Source organism: Tachysurus vachellii, chromosome 18 (genome assembly GCF_030014155.1).
Source record: "Tachysurus vachellii isolate PV-2020 chromosome 18, HZAU_Pvac_v1, whole genome shotgun sequence".
In the NCBI taxonomy this organism is placed as follows: domain Eukaryota; kingdom Metazoa; phylum Chordata; class Actinopteri; order Siluriformes; family Bagridae; genus Tachysurus; species Tachysurus vachellii.
Genome location: NC_083477.1, coordinates 16,699,262 through 16,718,494, shown reverse-complemented (window position 1 = coordinate 16,718,494; position 19,233 = coordinate 16,699,262). Strand labels below are relative to the sequence as shown.

The following is a 19,233-nucleotide window of genomic DNA, read 5'->3' as shown; positions in this document are numbered from 1 at the left end:
GTTTACTGTCAGATGGGTTCTAAAGTGGTGTGTAGTTGGTCACGTCGCTGTCTCATTGCTCCAGCTTCCCAGTTCGATCCTCGGGTCTGATTCTCATGATCCTCATTTTCTCCTCATGCTCATGTGGGTTACCTCCAGGTTCTCTAGTTTCTTCTGCCTCCCCACAAAAAAATATAGTAAGTGTAATAAATTAAACTATAATAAATTGCCCCCAGAGTCGAAATAATGGAGTCAAATGGCTCTCAGGATCCAGATCCACTATGAACAAGGATAAAGCTGAAAGGTAACTTTGGTATCAATAAAAGCACATGTAAGCATGTGTATGCAAACCTTCTACATTGGTACCTAAAGTAGTTAAGGCTCTAGGTTGTTGATCAGACGTTCAAGGTTCAAGCCCCAGTGCTGCCAAGCTGTTGGACCCCTAATCAATCCCGTAACCCTCTCTGTGCTCTGAAAAATACAGACTTTTTCTTCTGGATCGAAGATATTCCTTCATCTTCATCACTGCTTCATCCTGATCGGGGTTACGGTTATGAACACTACCACTATGATGTGGTGAAACAACATTTCAGATGTAAAGGTGGTTATTTATTCCCGGGTTTGCTTCCGGAGACTTCCTAACCGACCCACTCAACCGACCCATTTTAATCCACAATAATCCAATTTCCAGAATAAGTGAATTTGAGCCATGGTTTGTGTTTGTGTGTTTATTGCAGTAATACAGAATGAATATTCACAAAGATCATTAATATTCTTGACATCACATTTGTGAACTTCAAGCACTAATCACTGAGCGGTACACAAGCCAAAGAAAGAACTCATCATTGATCATTACTAAACAATATTAATGCACGGCAAACAACATTACAATCTCACGCACGCAAACATATTTATGATTTAGAGAGTGAATGACATAGAACAATACAAAGAGAGAGATATTAGGGTTCAGAATGTTCATCTTATACTTGTCAAAATGCCATATGTGACACACACACACACACACATATACACACACTAGAGCTTGAGCTGACAGTTTAAACCATTCGTTCGACCTTTTTGCATTTTGTCCCTTTCTGCCATTGTTTGCTCCATAATGAGCGCATTTGAGTTTAAATCATGCATTTGTAAATGTAAATGAAAAGCCTTGAACTTGGACACACAGTGATCTGTAATTCTACGTAACGTATCACATGTGTGTGCTGTTGAGGGGCCATGCTGTTTAAAAACTCAGTTAGCACTTTAGTCTAACTAGAAAACTTAAATTCCTCGGTTACACAGTTCCATGATGGTTTCAAGAGCTGAGAGAGAAGGTTTTAACATTCAACATTTCAGTCCTGATTAAAGCTCTAACACACACACACACACACACACACACACTCTGTAACTGTACTCCACAACTTACACTCCATTCAAAGTCATAAATGTAACAGTATACCGTCAGTGTGTGTAACAACACAACTATCCACTTAGATTTCAAAATTTGTACGCACATATTAGGCTTACATATTAGGCTCATATATATTTTTATACTGTATATGTTACACATTCATACACACACACGCAACTACAGAATAGTGTGTATATTGATGAGTTTGTACATCTTTATATCTTTTTAGTGTTTTTTTTTTTTAAATATCTAGAACAGTAGCTCACAAAGAATAAGACGCTACACGTACTGTGGCGTGTGTGTGTGAAGGGGTTTACGACGAAGGGCCCAGAAAAAGGAAAGGTGCGAGTCGGTGCTCCGCTCGTTCCTCTTAGAAGCTGAGATTCCTGATGAGAAAGAGGAGCAGAAATAAAAATTCACATTTCGTTCGACACGGTTATGCAGTTATCAAGCGTCTCTTTGTCACTGTGTTGAAAGTATTCTTCTGTATATTTGATGTGAAATATTTCAATCAGTTCAGGACACAATTTCTTTACTTCCTGTGCTCTTGTGTGTGTTTTTCATGTACACCGTCACCAGTTATTATCTTCTACTGTAAGTTGCTCCAGTTACTTGTATAATGGATGATGATGATTAAATCCTCTATTTTTTCTATTTAAATTCTATTTACTCGATTTTACAATAACAATGTTAAACATATGGATGTTGGAACGTTATCGACTCATTTGAATTGTTTGAATCTATTTTCTATTAATATAGTAGGAAAGATTTGAGTTTCTACTTTCATATGAGCTTCATATAAACCACCGCTGTGGAGTAAGACAACAGGCCTCTGGGAAAAAAAGAGTTAAGGAGTTTTTGTTCATTTTGTTCATTGTGGCTTGAGCAGAGATGTTTTCTGATGTTCTGATGAAAAAAAAGACAGCTTTTTGCCCGTATATTGGAGTATGCTACATACACAGAAATACTGTGCTTCTAGACAAAATTTGTATTTTGGTATTTTCCATCTCACTCCTCTTCAATTCACAGTTTAATTATTGAACCAAAATCTGCTGTGTAACATGAGCCTCTTAAAGAGATGATATGATGACAGAATTAACTACAGTTAAAGCTCAGAGGGGGTTCAGTATTTCATTCATTCATTCATTCATTCATTTTCTACCGCTTATCCGAACTACCTCGGGTCACGGGGAGCCTGTGCCTATCTCAGGTGTCATCGGGCATCAAGGCAGGATACACCCTGGACGGAGTGCCAACCCATCACAGGGCACACACACACTCTCATTCACTCACACACTCACACACTACGGACAATTTTTCCAGAGATGCCAATCAACCTACCATGCATGTCTTTGGACCGGCGGAGGAAACCGGAGTACCCGGAGGAAACCCCCGAGGAACGGGGAGAACATGCAAACTCCACACACACAAGGTGGAGGCGGGAATCAAACCCCAAACCTGGAGGTGTGAGGCGAACGTGCTAACCACTAAGCCACCGTGCCACAAATCACTTAAACATATTATTACCCATTAATATTTCTACTATATCTATTCTAAAAGCACAACTTTTCTGATCAGTTGTCTTACCAGAAGGCAGGGAGATGTTAAATTCGGATGTGATTGCCCTCATCCAGCCTGATGATTATAACATTTACAAAAACAAACCAGAGGAGCAGTCTGTCATTTTTCTATTTGCACAGTGAATCACAGTGAAAACACTGACAAACCTTTCCACCTACTAGTATTGTTAGTATTGTGCCTATTAACACACTTCAGAAACTTCATTACAAACTATACCTTTAATGCTATACTGTACATAAATGTTCTCTTTGGTATTGATTTCTGGTATTGATTAAAATTGTATGTAAAGTGTGTGAGAATATAACAACAAAATAGTGTTATGTTAGTGGAGAAAAAAAAAATCCTATAGAACATGACGTTCCTGTGCTGCCTCATCAAGGAGGACCACGGAATATAGGTATGGAACAACAATGCTACATTCACACATACAGCAACTCACAGCGGCAACGACCGGAGATCATTCGTTTTCATTAGAGCTGCCGACTTCCAGTGACATGACAAAACTGAGAAAAGTTGAACGTTATGCAAATATGATTGCAACTTATTGCAGCGTCTATCAACGGGACCAAAGACAGTACAGCACACATCTCATATGAAATGATGCAGATAAACACTCCTGAATTTTATACACAAACCAAAACTCCCTCAAGAATGTTTCATTTACGCGCCACCCTCTGATAAACATTATTGTTATGGCAACGAGTAGTAAGAACGCCTACTAGAGACTTCATAGACTTCATCGACTAGCCTTTTGCAGCGATTAAAATCACTGTATGTGTGAACGTAGCATTTTTCCAGCTTGCGAGATCCCACTATTAAGGATTATATTGAAATAAAATCCAATTAACATATATATAGTAAAGTTTCGAGTACTCACGCCCCTTGATCCTGGAGCAGGGTGAGGAATTTGCTGACACGGTATTCCTGTTCCATCTGCAGATAAACACACATACTTTAGTGATAACACTGCATTAAACTCAGTACAGTCTCGGCACTTGGTGCTTGCTGGTCTGCATGGTCTCAACACCAGGTGAGTAAAAGTTTATAAACAAGATACCTGCATTGACATCTCGATGAGCATGAGGAGTTTCTTAATTCCAATAAACACTCTCTTTCCCTTCACCTTCTGGGCGATAGTTGCTCGCTCTGCATCCGTGAAGCAGCCCAACAACTACACACACACACACACACACACACACACATACTGGTTTTAGCACCTATCAGAGGACCTTCCATTGCCCCAACTCTTACTCTTACTTAAGAGAAAAAGGTTACTAACTATATCTGTTGTTGTTTACTGCTGTGGAAATGTAGATCTATTGTACCTTCATCAGTCATTCAGTCATGATTACTCAATTTATTTTATGTTCATATGTGTTCATTATTTTGTGTAGAATTAAACAGAAAGAATCAGTTTAGAAGATAATATGTTAATTGGTTAACTTGTTTTGGGTGTGTTGGATTTGAATGAGTGGCATTGGTTAAATGGCATTTCTTTTTTTGATTAGTAACTTGAATTAGTTGATTTTGGACTATTTTATTTGGCATTGTTTATATTGGATTCACCTTTTCATAAAGTGCTTCACAATTCCTGGGGCAGGTTACACCTAGAAATTATGTGACCATTTAGTGTTAGTTTATATCATTTTCATCGAGTTAATGTTGAGTTATATCATCGAGTTAATGTTAGACGTTAGCCAATTCTCATCCACTGGCTAACTGCATGAAAGCACCTACTGTCTTCTTCTGATATGGGAAGCAGATGTTTTGTCATAACTTATGTAACATCACAAACTCTTTGGCATAAGTGTCACATTCCTCCCACCCAGAGAGCAGAGTATAGTTAATAAAAGACCTCTAGCGCCTCCACCAGGTGAGCTCCGGTGCTGATGTTAGGGATGTGTATAGTGGTGCTGAAGGCGTCGAGCATCTCCATCTCCTGCAGGACGTCTTTACGACTCGTGGTGCCGATGATGAGCAGCTTACGGCCCTGCAGACATTATCACATCAAACACATATTATACACAACCTATACACACACACATAATATTAAAAGGGAATGTTAAAGAGATGTGTGATACACACCTGAGGCGGCACTTTCTTCAGTAAAACCAGCAATGCTTGGAGGACGAGGTTAGAGAATCTCGGGCCAATGGGAACATAATCTGTGGGTCGTTATGAGGAAATGAGGATAATCAGTTTGCAAAAAGTGGGAAATCTAAACCATAACACAAAGGCACAATCAGGGTGTGAGTGAGACTCACCGAGCAGGCGTTCAATGTCGTCCACCACCACACAGCTGAGCTGGGATTTATAAGCATCATCAAAAATCTGTGTTGTATAACAAACACACACACACACACACACACACACACACACACACACACACAGACACACACACACACACAGTAAAGAAAGATGTTTCCATGTATGAAGTGAGGATTTGACTGAGGTTGAGATCACTGTGTGTGAGATCAGACCACTTCTGTGACAAGTCCACCTCAAAGTGATTTAAACTATTCTCTCAGTACTTTTATACATTTAATTTTTATTTTATTCCTAAATCAATTTCAGCTCCTTGCCTAAAAACTGTACTGTCAGGACTCATACCGGACACTTTTGTTTGTTTTGTGTCACTTGTCTCTTCCTCCCCGCCTATGCACACCTGTTCCTCATGTGTCTACTGTAATTGTTGTGATTTTTCTATTTAGTTGAGCCGTGTTGCCTTGAGCAGCGCAGAATCCTCTGTTGTCTTTTGTTGTCGTCCTGTCTCGAGTCTGTGTCTGTTTCATGTTTTTTTGTAGTTAATAAATCCTGTTTTTTTTTTTAATGCTATCCTGCATTTGGATCCGTTTTTATCCCCGCGCCCGTGACATGTACATAAAATGATCAAATATATTTTATACAATATTACAGATAAAAACAGACCTTTTTGATGGCTTGGCATTTTGAAATCTCGGAGAAGCCGATCATTTTATCTGGGCTGCAGATCTTAATGAAGGGAAACTGTGAATCCTCTGCAATTTTAGCAGCTAACGCCGTTTTCCCGCTGTGAGGAGGACCTAAATATCAGACACAAAAAATCAACAATAGACACAACAACTTCTCTGAAAGCCAGGATATTTTGTCTAGTAGTGAATCTGTACAGAGCATAAAAGCTAACTTAATCAATATTATAAATGTTTGTCTTTCAAACAAACATTGCTGGTTTATTTATTTATTTATTTGCCACTTTGAAAATTTCAAGGTCATCTGATATTATCATTAGGTCATAAACAAGAAAACAGTCTCAGCGTGTTGTGTCTGGTGTGTCTAACAAATGGACTCATAATTTAAAATACTCCTTTCTCTGGCAAATTCATGGACAAATCCACACCTGAAGAATGAGTCAAGTCAAGGCTAAGATGCTAAACAGTCCTACACACAGTAATATCAAGCTAACATTTGCTAAATCCATTCAGAATGTAGAGCTGAGATAAACAATAGCTCTAAGCACTAATATTACTGACCGTCTTGACTCAAAACTCTTCCACACATTATACAATAATACTAGCTGATACATCTTTTATATTTCTAAATATATCGTTTTATTATGTGTGATGTGATTTATCCTGACCTTCAAGCAGCACGGCTACCAGCGGAGTTCTGTCGCTGTTCTTGGTTTGTTGAACCAGCAGCTCTCCGTCATCCAGCACGTGACTCACTGGATCGCCCCATTTAATAATGCCGTTCATGATGTAGCTCGCATAATCCTCCTGGTTCGTACCAAACGCCTGGAACAAATGGATAAAATCGATGTGATTGAACACAGAGCGAGAAGAGAAAGAACAGAACTAGGAGTCGTAATGCTGCATCTTACTCACAGGTTTGATGTCGTTGTTGAGCGATCCCACAAAATCGTCTCTGACCACCTTCAGCTTCTCAGCTTTCTCCAGGTCTACTTCCACTGTGGCTGTGGCCTAAACACACACACAATAACCAAAGTATTTTGTATGTTTGCTGTGATAGAAGTAGAATGTGCTGTTAAAGAAAAATATTTTTTGTTTTGGGTATGTTATAGAGTTACAATGCTATGTATGTTGTGCTGCTATTCTTTGTGCTGCGTTATTAACCTTGATGTGTCGATTCATGGCGGTTGATTGAGCAGCTCTCACTAATCCCTCCAGTTCAGCACCGCTGTAGTTCTTCGTTTCTGCTGCCAGTTCCTTCAAATCAACATCATCCCCTAGCAGTTTAAACTCGCGCATTTTAGCCGTGTGAATGCTCAGGATCTGGACACGACCCTTCTCATCCGGCAGACCTACAGGAATGAGAGAACATGAGAGATGAGAAAGAAAAACTGGTTGATTTTTTTTTTAAATCAATTATCTATTGTGGGGGCACGGTGGCTTATTGGTTAGCACGTTTGCCTCACACCTCCAGGGTTGGGGGTTCGATTCCCGCCTCCACCTTGTGTGTGTGGAGTTTGCATGTTCTCCCCGTGCCTCGGGGGTTTCCTCCGGGTACTCCGGTTTCCTCCGCCGGTCCAAAGACATGCATGGTAGGTCGATTGGCATCTCTGGGAAATTGTCCGTAGTGTGTGATTGCGTGAGTGAATGAGAGTGTGTGTGTGCCATGCGATGGGTTGGCACTCCGTCCAGGGTGTATCCTGCCTTGATGCCCGATGACGCCTGAGATAGGCACAGGCTCCCCGTGACCCGAGGTAGTTCGGAAAAGCGGTAGAAAATGAGATGAGAATTATCTATTGTCTTACCGATCTCCATTTTGACTTCAAATCTGCCAGGTCTCATCAGAGCATCGTCTATCAGATCAGGTCTGTTAGTCATTCCTGTACAAGAACAACAGACACATATGAGAAGTGTGACATGTAGTTAGTTTTAAGCTGCTGATGTTCAATGAGGGATTAAGGACGTAACTCTACTTTATTATCTTTAGTGTGTAGTGAATTAAATGAAGAGTGAGACTCATTGTTACATACTGTAGTGTAGTGTGTCTGTGTGTAGTGTTGTATACCTATAACAAGGATATTGTTGAGTTGCTCCACACCATCAATTTTGGATAGCAGCTGATTGACCACAGTGTCGTGGACTCCGGTGCTGCTTGCTCCTGTACCACGCTGCTTACAGATGGCATCCAACTCATCGAAGATGATAATGTGCAGCCCGCTGTTAGCACCCAGCTACCACACACACACACACACACACACACACATGCACAGAAATAGAGAGAAGACAACCAAATCAAGGTTAAGGCTCCATCCCAAAGGGCAAATCTAAGAACATGTCTCTTAGTCATATAACCTTGGAAGTTAACTGAGTGATGTTTTTCATGTTTATTTGTTACATACCCTCTTCTGCTCCTCCTCAGCATCGGCGAACAGTTTCCTGATGTTGGCCTCAGACTCTCCAACATACTTATTGAGAATCTCTGGTCCGTTTACGACTTTTGGCTCTCGTGCGTTCAACATCTTACCGATCTGTCTTGCCATCAGAGTCTTACCACAACCAGGAGGACCAAAGAGGAGGATGCCTTTAACGTGTTTACATCCTGCACAGAGTGAGACAGACAAAGCACACTCACTAATAGACACAGTTTAAACTACTGTGTTTAAAGTGTGGGGAAAAATTGCCATGGGACAATCTTTATTCGCTTTGGTGCGTGTTTAGCTTTCGCCTGACCTTCCTGTTTCTCACCGCCTCATAAGAAAAAAAATCCATAGAAAAATAATAACTGATACAGGATTTTTAGTAGTCATGGACTTTAGGCTTTATATGACTGAATGATGCAAACTAGTGTAGACTACAGGAGGAGATGGACGGTAAGAAGACTGACTGTACCCAGCTGTTCCACTATGTCAGGAGGAAAGACTCGCGAGGCGAACGCTCTCCGAAAGATGTCGGAGAACTCTTTATCCAGGCCACCGATGCCCATGCGCTCAAAGTTCCAGTCTGGATTAATGATTGTCTGACGTGCCTCTTTGGTTTTGGCTTTTCCTGGCGTATGACAAAAAAAGGATACATAGGAAATATTTCAGTGTTTGAGATTTAAGCAAATGTTTCCATCTGTCTTCATGAAGCAAATCTTACCAACGAGCGTAAGGGAGGAATTCTCTGCTTTCTCAAAGATCACCTGACTGTTTCCCACCAACAGACCGATCTCAATCTGATAGGAAACAGATACAAAAACAGCAGAAATAAAGGTGTAAAACAATTGCGCTGTGGTTAAATAAACAAGTTGCTGCTAAGGTTTGACTGGGTTTATTAAATTGTATCAATGATAGATAGATAGACAGCCAGCCAGAAAGCCAGCCAGACAGACATACAAATAGACAGATAGATAGATAGATAGATAGATAGATAGATAGATAGATAGATAGATAGATAGATAGATACAGACCTTTTGTTTTTTTCCAGTTGCTGTCTCTCCTTTCAGTATGCTCGCATCCATTGCCTCAATGTCTTTCACCAGCAGGCCAAAGAGTTTATCACAGAAACTAAACACCAACTACACACACACACACACACACACACAATCAGCATGTTCAATACTACTACTTACTATACATACTATAATAATATGAATAATAATAAGAAGAAGAAGAAGAAAAAAAAATACTGGTTTACTTACAGCTTCCATTAACTGATATTATTTAACACATTATTCAATAACAATATTATAATAACTATAATTAACATTACCAAAGTAATAAACACTTGTATCAACTGATTTTTTTTAAACCGTTAACCTAAAAAAATCATTCACACTATCAATAAACTGAATTAAAACCCACATTGACCAACATTAAGGACATTTTGTAACTTACTGTAATAGATTCACTGAGCATTATTCAATGTGTGTGCACATTGTGTGTCAACATTTAAACAGAGGGTAATTAATACATATGACTCCTCACTTTATGAATATCAATTTGATTATAAGCCTTTAAGTTATTCATGTTTAAAATATAAATAATGAATTAATTATTTTGTACCTGCTGTCCCACGGTGAAAGCCTGGTTATTGAACTGCTGAATGAATTCACTCGCCATTTTGTCTGAATCATATGGAGATGAGTCGGTGCTTTTCTTTTGCAGGAAGTCGATCTCGATCATCATTGCACCGATGCACTGCTTCGATTTGTCAAAGTTATAGTTTAATACTAAAATCAGGGTAGAAATGAACATTTTTTAACTTGATAGATGAAAGGTACAGTATTCTAAACCAAGAATGATTTAATTATTATTATTATTCACACCTTCCACTTCTTGTCCGATAGAGAGTCCGGCCCATTTCCTCTGTCGGAGAGATAACAGTGTCACAGTGTAACCCTGAGCTTTTATATAAACAGATGAAAAATCTACAGAGAAAGCTGCATTCAGAGTCGGTGATCAGTCCAAATGTTAAAGACGATATGTGAGGAAAGTTTCTCGTGTTTAGAGTCGGGTTACGCAGCTGCTTAAGTACAATTTTTAATTTCACAATTGACCTATGTTTCAAGGAGCCCACAGATTGGCAGAGAAGCTGACTGAGCATTCAGATAACTTTAGTGTTGGTTAGAATTTTAATAAAAGATACACAATCTTTAAGATGCTGTCTAAGATGTTAATGTCCTTATTGTGAACTTTACAGAGACTACATTGATGATTTGTATACAGTATATATTTAATATTGGTCTTGAATGGTATTTCATAGTTTTTTTCATTGTATTCCTGTGACATATAGTTTCTGGTCTTAATACTATGCTTCTCTTAAGGAAATACAGTCAAAATGTCTGTATATTCTGACAAATGCTCACTGTAAGTAGTTATGACTGAGGTCTGAATGCCACAATATTCAATTTAGGATTTAGATCCTTACTACACGTACTACACTCAACTCTGAATACAACCCCAAGAACATAATGTGTGTGTGTGTCTGTATACCTGTGGTAAGCTGAATGCTATAGTTCCAGGTGTTACCGTGTGATGACCCTTCACCGTGAACACAAACTTGTGGTTCGGAGTGGTTTTAACACTAACGTGCCTGCAGAAAGATAAGCATTACACAATCACTAATTCATTCATTTGTCTTTAGAAACCACTCATGGTCATGGTCATGTCTGTGGGACAGACATCCAGGGAGAACATGCACAGGATCATGATCACAAGGTGTTGATTAACATCTCTGACAACAGTTTTGTTTGTAAGGCACATTAACATATATATATATTATATTATATATGTTATATTATATATTTATATATGTTATATATATTATATATATTAATACTCTTATTCAAACATTTTAGTCAAACATTATTAATCTTATTAATAAGCCATGGTTATTAATAAGATTAATAATAATAAGCTTAAAGTTAGAGACCCAATAATAATTAATAATAAGCTTAAAGTTAAAGCTTTTTAACTTTAGATCCTTTTTTTATTTAAATACCTTCTTCATATATTTCAAATACTGTATCAATACTGTTTTTAATAAAATATGATGTGGTATAGGGGCACGGTGGCTTAGTGGTTAGCACTTTTGCCTCACACCTCCAGGGTTGGGGGTTCGATTCCCGCCTCCGCCTTGTATGTGTGGAGTTTGCATGTTCTCCCCGTGCCTCGGGGGTTTCCTCCGGGTACTCCGGTTTCCTCCCCCGGTCCTGCATGGTAGGTCAATTGGTATCTCTGTAAAATTGTCCTGCTTTGATCCCCATTGACCCCTGAGAATGGCACAGGCTCCCCGTGACCCAAGGTAGTTCAGATAAGCGGTAGAAAATGAATGAATGAATGAATGAATGAATAAATGAATGATGTGGTATATTAGAGTAATACTCACTGTCCAGACTGCAGGTCTTTCTCATTTACCACAGCACAGTTTGTTAATGACAGCTCGTCAGTGGGGCATCGCGCCGCTTGCATTGTCTGAAATGACACAAACCAAGAGAGTAAGTAATCTGGAAAGTGTGAGAAAGTGATCTTTTATTGTCTTACCTTCCTGGGTTACAATTTCAAATCATATTTCTAGTCAAACATCTACATTCGCAATAGAAAACCTTTTCATACAGAGTCAAATCCTTAGATACTCCAAAATGTTCTGTTTGCTTTGATAATCTTGAGACTCTGCAAGAAGATTGTGGTGCTGGAGATGCTGTTCCCGATCCAGACTGACCGAGGTCTCGCAGTCAGAAAGTCCAGGATCCAGATGCAGAGGGAGTTGTTCAATCCCAGCAGGCTCAGCTTCTCAATCAGATGCTCAGGGATGATTGTGTTAAATGCTGAAATAAAGTCTATGAACAGCATTCAAACATAAGTGTCTTTATTGTCCAGGTGGGTGAGGGCTAAATGAAGGGCCGTGGCAATGGCATCATCCGTGGAGCGGTTTGGACGATACGCGAAGTGTGGGGGTCCAGTGAGGGTGGTAACTGGGTTTTGATGTGCCTCATGACGAGCTTCTCGAAGCACTTCATAACGATGGGTGTGAGTGCGACAGGACGATAGTCATTGAAGCAGGACACTGTAGACTTCTTTGGGACAGGGACAATGGCGGTTTTCTTGAGGCACGTAGGAACAAAAGCGCTTCTCCAGGAAATGTTGAATCTGTCAGTGAAGACATCCGCTAGCTGTTCTGTGCATCCCATGAGCACCCTGAAAGGAATGTTGTCTAGTCCAGCAGTCTTCCGTAGGTTAACTCTGCATAGAGTTCTCCTCACGTCGACCGTGGATAGACAGAGTACCTGATCGTTGGGGGAGGTTCTTAGGGTTGTTCTTAGGGCCGCCCTGTTCTGAAGGTTAGGTCTCTAGTCTTCAGCAGCGCACGCACTTTAGCGGTCGTCCATGGCTTCTGGTTGGAGCGTGTTGTGATGGTCTTGGAGATGGTCACGTCATCAATGCACTTGCCAATGTAGCTGGTCACTGATGCCGTGCATTCCTCAAAGTTGACGGAATCGCTGCTGGTTGCAGCCTCCCTGAAGATGTTCCAGTCAGTGCCCTCAAAGCAGTCCTGAAGAGCAGAGGTGGCTCCAGCTGGCCAGGTTTTCACCTGCTTCAGAACCAGTTTAGAGCATCTGACAAGTGGTTTGTATGCTGGAATTAGCATAACAGAGATGTGGTCTGAGTAGCCGAGGTGTGGGCGAGGCTCCGCACGATACATGACGGGAATGTGTAAACAAGATTTAGCGTGTTTTCCCCTTTTGTTGCAAAGTACACATACTGATGGAATTTAGGGAGCACTGATTTGAGATTTGCATGATTGAAATCCGGCGATGATAAACAGTCCATCGGGATAAACCTTCTGCAGATTGCTAATAGCCCCATAGAGTTTACATAGCGCCTCTTTAGCATCAGCACTGGGGGAATGTACACTCCGACAATGAAAACCGTGGTGAATTCCCATCGTAAATAAAATGGCTACTCCAAAAGCGATGAGCAGTAACTAGAAACAAGCACAGAGTTCTTGCAGCACTCCTTGTTGATGCTATTTTGCTGGAATGAAAGCTTTCAACCACACTGGCCCTTTGGTGATAAAACTGAAAACCCTGCCCTAAAGTATAAAGCACTTCCCCATCCTTTGCTCATCCCATAGCACTTATTCATAATATGTTCATACTAAATATTCTTTCAACAGACTTAGTACTAAGTAATATATAGACACAAAATAATAATTTATAGGAAATGAAGGTTTCTTAGGCAGATAAAGTAGAATATCCATTAATCGAATGGATCTGCAATGTGGTGTTAATGCAACATGTGGTTTTGAGTTCACGGCAAACTATTTCCTATTTACAAGATTCTCCACCCTCTAAGACCTCATTATCATCATGCCCACACACACACACACACACACACACACACATACACACACACACACACACACACACACACACGTGTTTGATCCTGATTTTTTTGCGGCCATGTCCCAAATCACTGCAGTGTACGGTGTGTGTGACTGTGGTGGTAGTTAATATCGTTAGCTAGTTAGTTGAAGTATTCAGCATTCCCAATAAAACTTTCACGGTTACCATGACAACTAGGTTAAACAGTAATTCACAATATCATGCCAAATACAGTTTTTCTCAGTTGCTTTGGAGCATTTCTCGAATCATCCTTAAGATTTGCAAATCAGTAAGTACATTCTCAAAACAATGTGTACAAACAGCACAATACATTGGATTTCTTGCAAAAGCCTGTTCTTTGCTCAAAATCCTTAGTACTTCTCTCAAAAGTAAGTATTTGTGTCAATGAACATATCATTGCCATCAAAATAACAAGTCCTTTTATCATTGTTTACGAACAAGATAGTCAAAATGTTTAGACATTTTTTCAATATGACAATGCTTTATTTTAGTATTTCCTGATGTAAACTATGTTTTGGATTACAAGTATTGAAAATGCACGAGGCTGAATTTCTTCTAAGTGGCAACTATGAATTTCAACAGCACAAATTTACACATTACTGTATGTGGGATATTGATTGTAAGAGACTGGACAGGATTCACACTTATTTGTCTTTACTAGTGGACTGGCAAAAAAATGACAATATAATGTCACTGTGATAGAAAATAAAAAGACACAAATTAAAATTCCAAAAGGTAAACAGAAAAACATCTTAGGCAGAAGTGTGCATGCCGCACTATACAGTGCAATCTGTCTCTACCCCCTGACTTCCCAGTCTGTCGGGCCACAGATTTTCATCCACATCACAACAGATATCATCCCTTGCAATACAGCGTGGAAAAAATCTGGAATGTCTTATCCAGCCTCTGCAGGCTTCCGCTGTGATGTAATCACATGCTGCATCCATGGCAGCCAGCAGGGTCATCTGAGTATATGGCTTGCAATCATAGACCTTGAACCTCCATGCTGAATAGAACTCCTCAATTGGGTTGAGGATTGGGGAATAGGGTGGGAGAAATAGAATCAGCATCCTGTTATGCATCAGAATCCATTGCCTGATGGTGTTTGAGTGATGGAAATTCACATTATCCCAAAGTATCACATACTGTACTTTGGTACTGTAAATCATCTCGAAATGGACCCCTCTCGTCATCAGGGATGAGAGCCTATAGAGGGTCTCTAAGAAGGTGAGGAGATGCTGTGTGTTGTATGGGCCTATAAGGGGAATATGAGATAGCACACCCTGCTCTGACATAGCAGCACACATACAGTAGTGATATGTCCTCACTGCTGGCCTGGCAAATCAACAGTAGCTCTGTGGCCGATGACATTTCGAACCACAGCTTCTGCTTTTGCTCAGATTGAAGCCAGACTCATCCACATAAAGTTGTAAGGTGGTTCACTTGACAACCCAGAAGATACCTAATTAGTTATGCACATTCATTTCGTTTCACAAGATAGTTATATCAAATGTACACATATTGCATGTTTTTTTCCTACAGCTATAGCAAATGTACGTAGGTCAAACATGCTGTATTATATATATATAAGTCACTATAAGAAGTTTATGTAAATTAGATAGTATGCCCATAGATGTTTTACCTGTACATACTGGTACATACCCCTTCAATAGTGACATTCAAGGTTCATCTGCACAATTCATCAATTCAGGACACATTTACAAGAAAACTTTAATAGAACTGTGAAGAAGAAGAGCTTGAGAAATTTTGACAACTGGTTTAACCGTTTTGCACTCAATGACTTGTACAATGAACTGATGCCTAAATATTTTGGGGGTTCAGACCATTTAGGTGAAACCAGTATAATACATTTTGATCAACGTGACATAAACAACTGATAATGTAGGAAACAGCAGACACTTGTACACAATCCATTAAATGATGTACCAAAGCATTCGCAATTTGATCAAAGCAACGAGAAATATTCATATGATGAGCACAAATGACTAAATGATGTGGAGGTTGAACAATAGTTTTGAGAATTTCATTTCTGATCTGAGAAACGTTCCAAAGCGACTGAGAAAAACTGTAATGTAAATAAGGTTTTGGCTTGTGTGTGAAGGTGCTGTATGATTGTTGCTCTTTTGAATGATTCTATCTTGTTAATGGAAATGCACTTTCACCATTCCTCAAATATGCACTAATTGATCAAGTGACATTTGGATGGATGGAACAACTTTTCTGAGCTGAGTAAGTGCAAAGTCATTAAGGCAGACATGCCAGAAATCCCATATGAGGGAATTGCTGCAGTACTGGAAACCAGCCAATCTGTATCCCTCCATAAACTCTTATCACTCCTGTGCACCACCTCTCTCTCTCTCTCTCTCTCTCTCTCTCTCATCATATAGTTGATCAATCCAGCAGGTCAAGTCGTAAGTTAAAGCTAACCAGGTTTAAACACCACAGACTCAAATACTATCACTAGCCCCTAATTCATCATACATACCTTAAAAAATATGACCACCTCAAGGACAATGCAAGCAAAGACTGTTTGTTGGCTTAAAACAATCAAGGGGCTGGTGTTTATCATCTATTGCATAGGATCGATAACACATTGTATGATCTATAGTAAGGGGTTAAGATGAAGGTTTAGGTTTAGGAATGAAGAGTACGTGTTTGGCATCTGGTTTGACATGGGTTTAGTGTTAGGATTTAGAGTTTAAAATTTGGGATTTAGATCAATATTATACCTGAATATTACATAGTTTGATGATTTGGATCATATTTTTTACTGTTCACAGAATTGTTGTGTGGATACACTATACAACCAAATCTGAACATTACACCCATACTGTATGTTGGCCTCCGGAACTGTTACCATAAAGATGGGCGTGCAAAATAAACCATTGACAGGTCATGTGATGGTGGTACCTGTCAGTGGGTGGGGTATATTAGGCAGCAAGTGAAGAGTCAGTTCTCAAAGTTAATGTGTTGGAATCAGGAGAAATGCTAAGGATTGTAATGAGGATCTGAGTGATGGCTAGATGCAGAAGTTAGTGGTCCATGGAAAGACAAGCAGTAAACGAACAGGGAGAAGAGTGAAGGCTCATATGGTCCTATCTCACAGAACAGCTTCTGTAGCAGAAATTGCTAATGCTGGCTTTGACACAATGGCGTTAGGAAACACACTGCATCACAGCGTGCAGTGTTTTGGGCTGCGTAGCTGCAGACTGGTCAGAGTGCCCATGTTGACCCCTGTATGCTGCACTACAATAGTGCCTACACTGGGCATAAGAGCATCAGAACTGGATCATGATGCAATAGAAAAGCTTGGCCTGGTCTGATGAATCACATTTTCTTTAATATCATATAGACAACTGGGTGCATGTGGGTTGCTTACCTTGTGCCTTGGCATTCATGTGGATGTTACTTTGACACATACCGCCAACCTTAACATAGTTGCAGAGCAAGGACACCACTTCATAGGGACAGCATTCCCTAAAGGTAGTAGGATAAATCTTCCTGTCACCGTGCAAAAATTGACCAGGAATGGGTTTGAGGAACAAGACAAGATTTCAAGGTGTTGATCTGATCAACAATAAACAAGTCAGTTCCATGGAGTTTCAATCTCACAACATATAAAAACTGTTTCTAAATTCTTAGCACCCGAGACCACAGCACACCTTTAGAGGTCTTGTGGAGTCCATGTCTTGACAGGTCAGAGCGGTTTCGGTAGAACCAGGTGGACCTTGGTTTCCTGATACTATGCGGCTCAAATTTGTTCCAGCATAACAATAATTCTGTGCACAAAGCACAGCTCCGTGAAGGCATGGTTTTGCCAAGGTTGGCGTATTTAACAAGCACATATGGCTGCATATTGTTGGCCATATTGTATAAAAATGTCAATAAAAAGGTTCTTGATTTGATTGTCTAGAAAGCTGTACAGCTGCACAGTTTTTAGTACTGTTGTGTAGTTGTGTATATTTTATAGACGGAGCTGTAGGAAAAAAAACACCATGCAGGTTTTTCCAGTCTATCACATGCGCACCTACACACTCACACAGGGAGAGAGAGCGAGAGAGAGAGAGAGAGAGAGAGAGAGAGAGAGAGAGAGAAAGAGAGAGAGACAGACAGACACAAACACAACTGCACAAGTGCTGAAATGAGAAACAGTGCATCGATCAGCTGAAACAAACACTGCAGTTTGTATAAAAGAAATGATTAGGCTTTTAACTGCAAGACACACACACACACACACAAAATTATTTGTGCATAACTAACACTGACAGGAAACTTTATAAACACTAAACTTTATAAACACTAACTAAAACTTTATAAACATCTATTTTCATAATAAATCTAAAGACTTTTTTAGATTACCAGTCTCCAAAATTGAAAAAAAAAAGTTGTGTGATGACTTTGGTCTGATGTCCCACACCATGACATCACCATTCGCAGGGCTTGTTTGATAGACAAGCTGTCCAAATATCCAGCACAGACACTGCTACACAAACAGCAATGAGCTGATTTCTGATCAGTGATCTTTTTAAGGCTGTTTTTTATTCATCTTTATTGCAAAAGGTCTGTTGTCTGAAATTGTTTTAAGCCAGTTTTACACTTAAAGAAGTGTAAGATTATTATTTGTCACAATGTATGAGTTGGCCCTTGTTTCAATAAAAGTCAATGTGTTCTCTGTGTTACATGAGACAGATTCTAGACCAACAATTAAAGAAAATTACTAGTCACAACTCACGACTAAACAATTCATTAAGGATGTGAAGCAAAATCAGGACAGTTTTGTGAGTTTTTTCAGTCAGTTTTTTCCATTTGACTAACTGCACGTGCGGCGACTTAAACCGCTTGTACACTGTGACGAGCTCAACAAAATCCAATATCCTTAACATCAAGCTCACATTGAATAACTGATATAGTACGAATAGTACGAGTTTCTTTAATCGTAAGTCTATTATCAGTGAATCTTGACTGAGCAGTCTGACAGGGTGAACACAATACTGGACAGTGTATTATAAAATGCTGCTGCAAAATATGAAATGGCTCAGTTTAATGCAGAATTAAATCTAAATCCTTACAGAAATGTCAGCCTAATCTTTATTTATCTCACAGTTTCTCTCCCTGGTATATGACATGAATCACAGGATTGAATCATGTTATGGTAAAATCCACTTAACACTCACACACACCAACTGATTTGTTACTAAACACACAAACACACACACACACACACACACACACACACACACATACACATACATACATTCACACGCACATACACTCACACACACACACACACACACGGACATACACACACACACACACACACACACACACACACACACATACACACTCTCTCACACACACAGGATTATATAATAGGGATTTGTTGACTCAGGTTGTGTCCCAATCCTACTGAT

General features: G+C 39.7%; 1 protein-coding gene across 2 annotated transcripts in view; it reads right to left on the bottom strand.

The window, feature by feature from the left end:
- Positions 1-709: 709 nt before the first annotated feature.
- nsfa (N-ethylmaleimide-sensitive factor a) overlaps positions 710-19,233 on the bottom strand; it is a 19,218-nt gene continuing 694 nt past the window's right edge. The window contains exons 2-22 of one of the 2 annotated variants that reach the window (XM_060892932.1): positions 11,785-11,870; positions 10,890-10,989; positions 10,223-10,262; positions 9,960-10,126; positions 9,365-9,472; positions 9,055-9,130; positions 8,806-8,961; positions 8,316-8,515; positions 7,982-8,147; positions 7,722-7,796; positions 7,081-7,268; positions 6,832-6,927; positions 6,585-6,741; positions 5,897-6,030; positions 5,233-5,299; positions 5,054-5,133; positions 4,824-4,958; positions 4,026-4,139; positions 3,846-3,901; positions 2,975-3,022; positions 710-1,773 (exon numbers count right to left, since the gene is read on the bottom strand). In XM_060892932.1, the coding sequence (XP_060748915.1) occupies positions 2,992-3,022; positions 3,846-3,901; positions 4,026-4,139; positions 4,824-4,958; positions 5,054-5,133; positions 5,233-5,299; positions 5,897-6,030; positions 6,585-6,741; positions 6,832-6,927; positions 7,081-7,268; positions 7,722-7,796; positions 7,982-8,147; positions 8,316-8,515; positions 8,806-8,961; positions 9,055-9,130; positions 9,365-9,472; positions 9,960-10,126; positions 10,223-10,262; positions 10,890-10,989; positions 11,785-11,870 (2,232 nt within the window). In that variant the 3' untranslated portion in view covers positions 710-1,773; positions 2,975-2,991. The remainder of the gene's footprint in view (positions 1,774-2,974; positions 3,023-3,845; positions 3,902-4,025; positions 4,140-4,823; positions 4,959-5,053; positions 5,134-5,232; positions 5,300-5,896; positions 6,031-6,584; positions 6,742-6,831; positions 6,928-7,080; positions 7,269-7,721; positions 7,797-7,981; positions 8,148-8,315; positions 8,516-8,805; positions 8,962-9,054; positions 9,131-9,364; positions 9,473-9,959; positions 10,127-10,222; positions 10,263-10,889; positions 10,990-11,784; positions 11,871-19,233) is intronic. The other variant, XM_060892933.1, reaches the window with a different exon arrangement.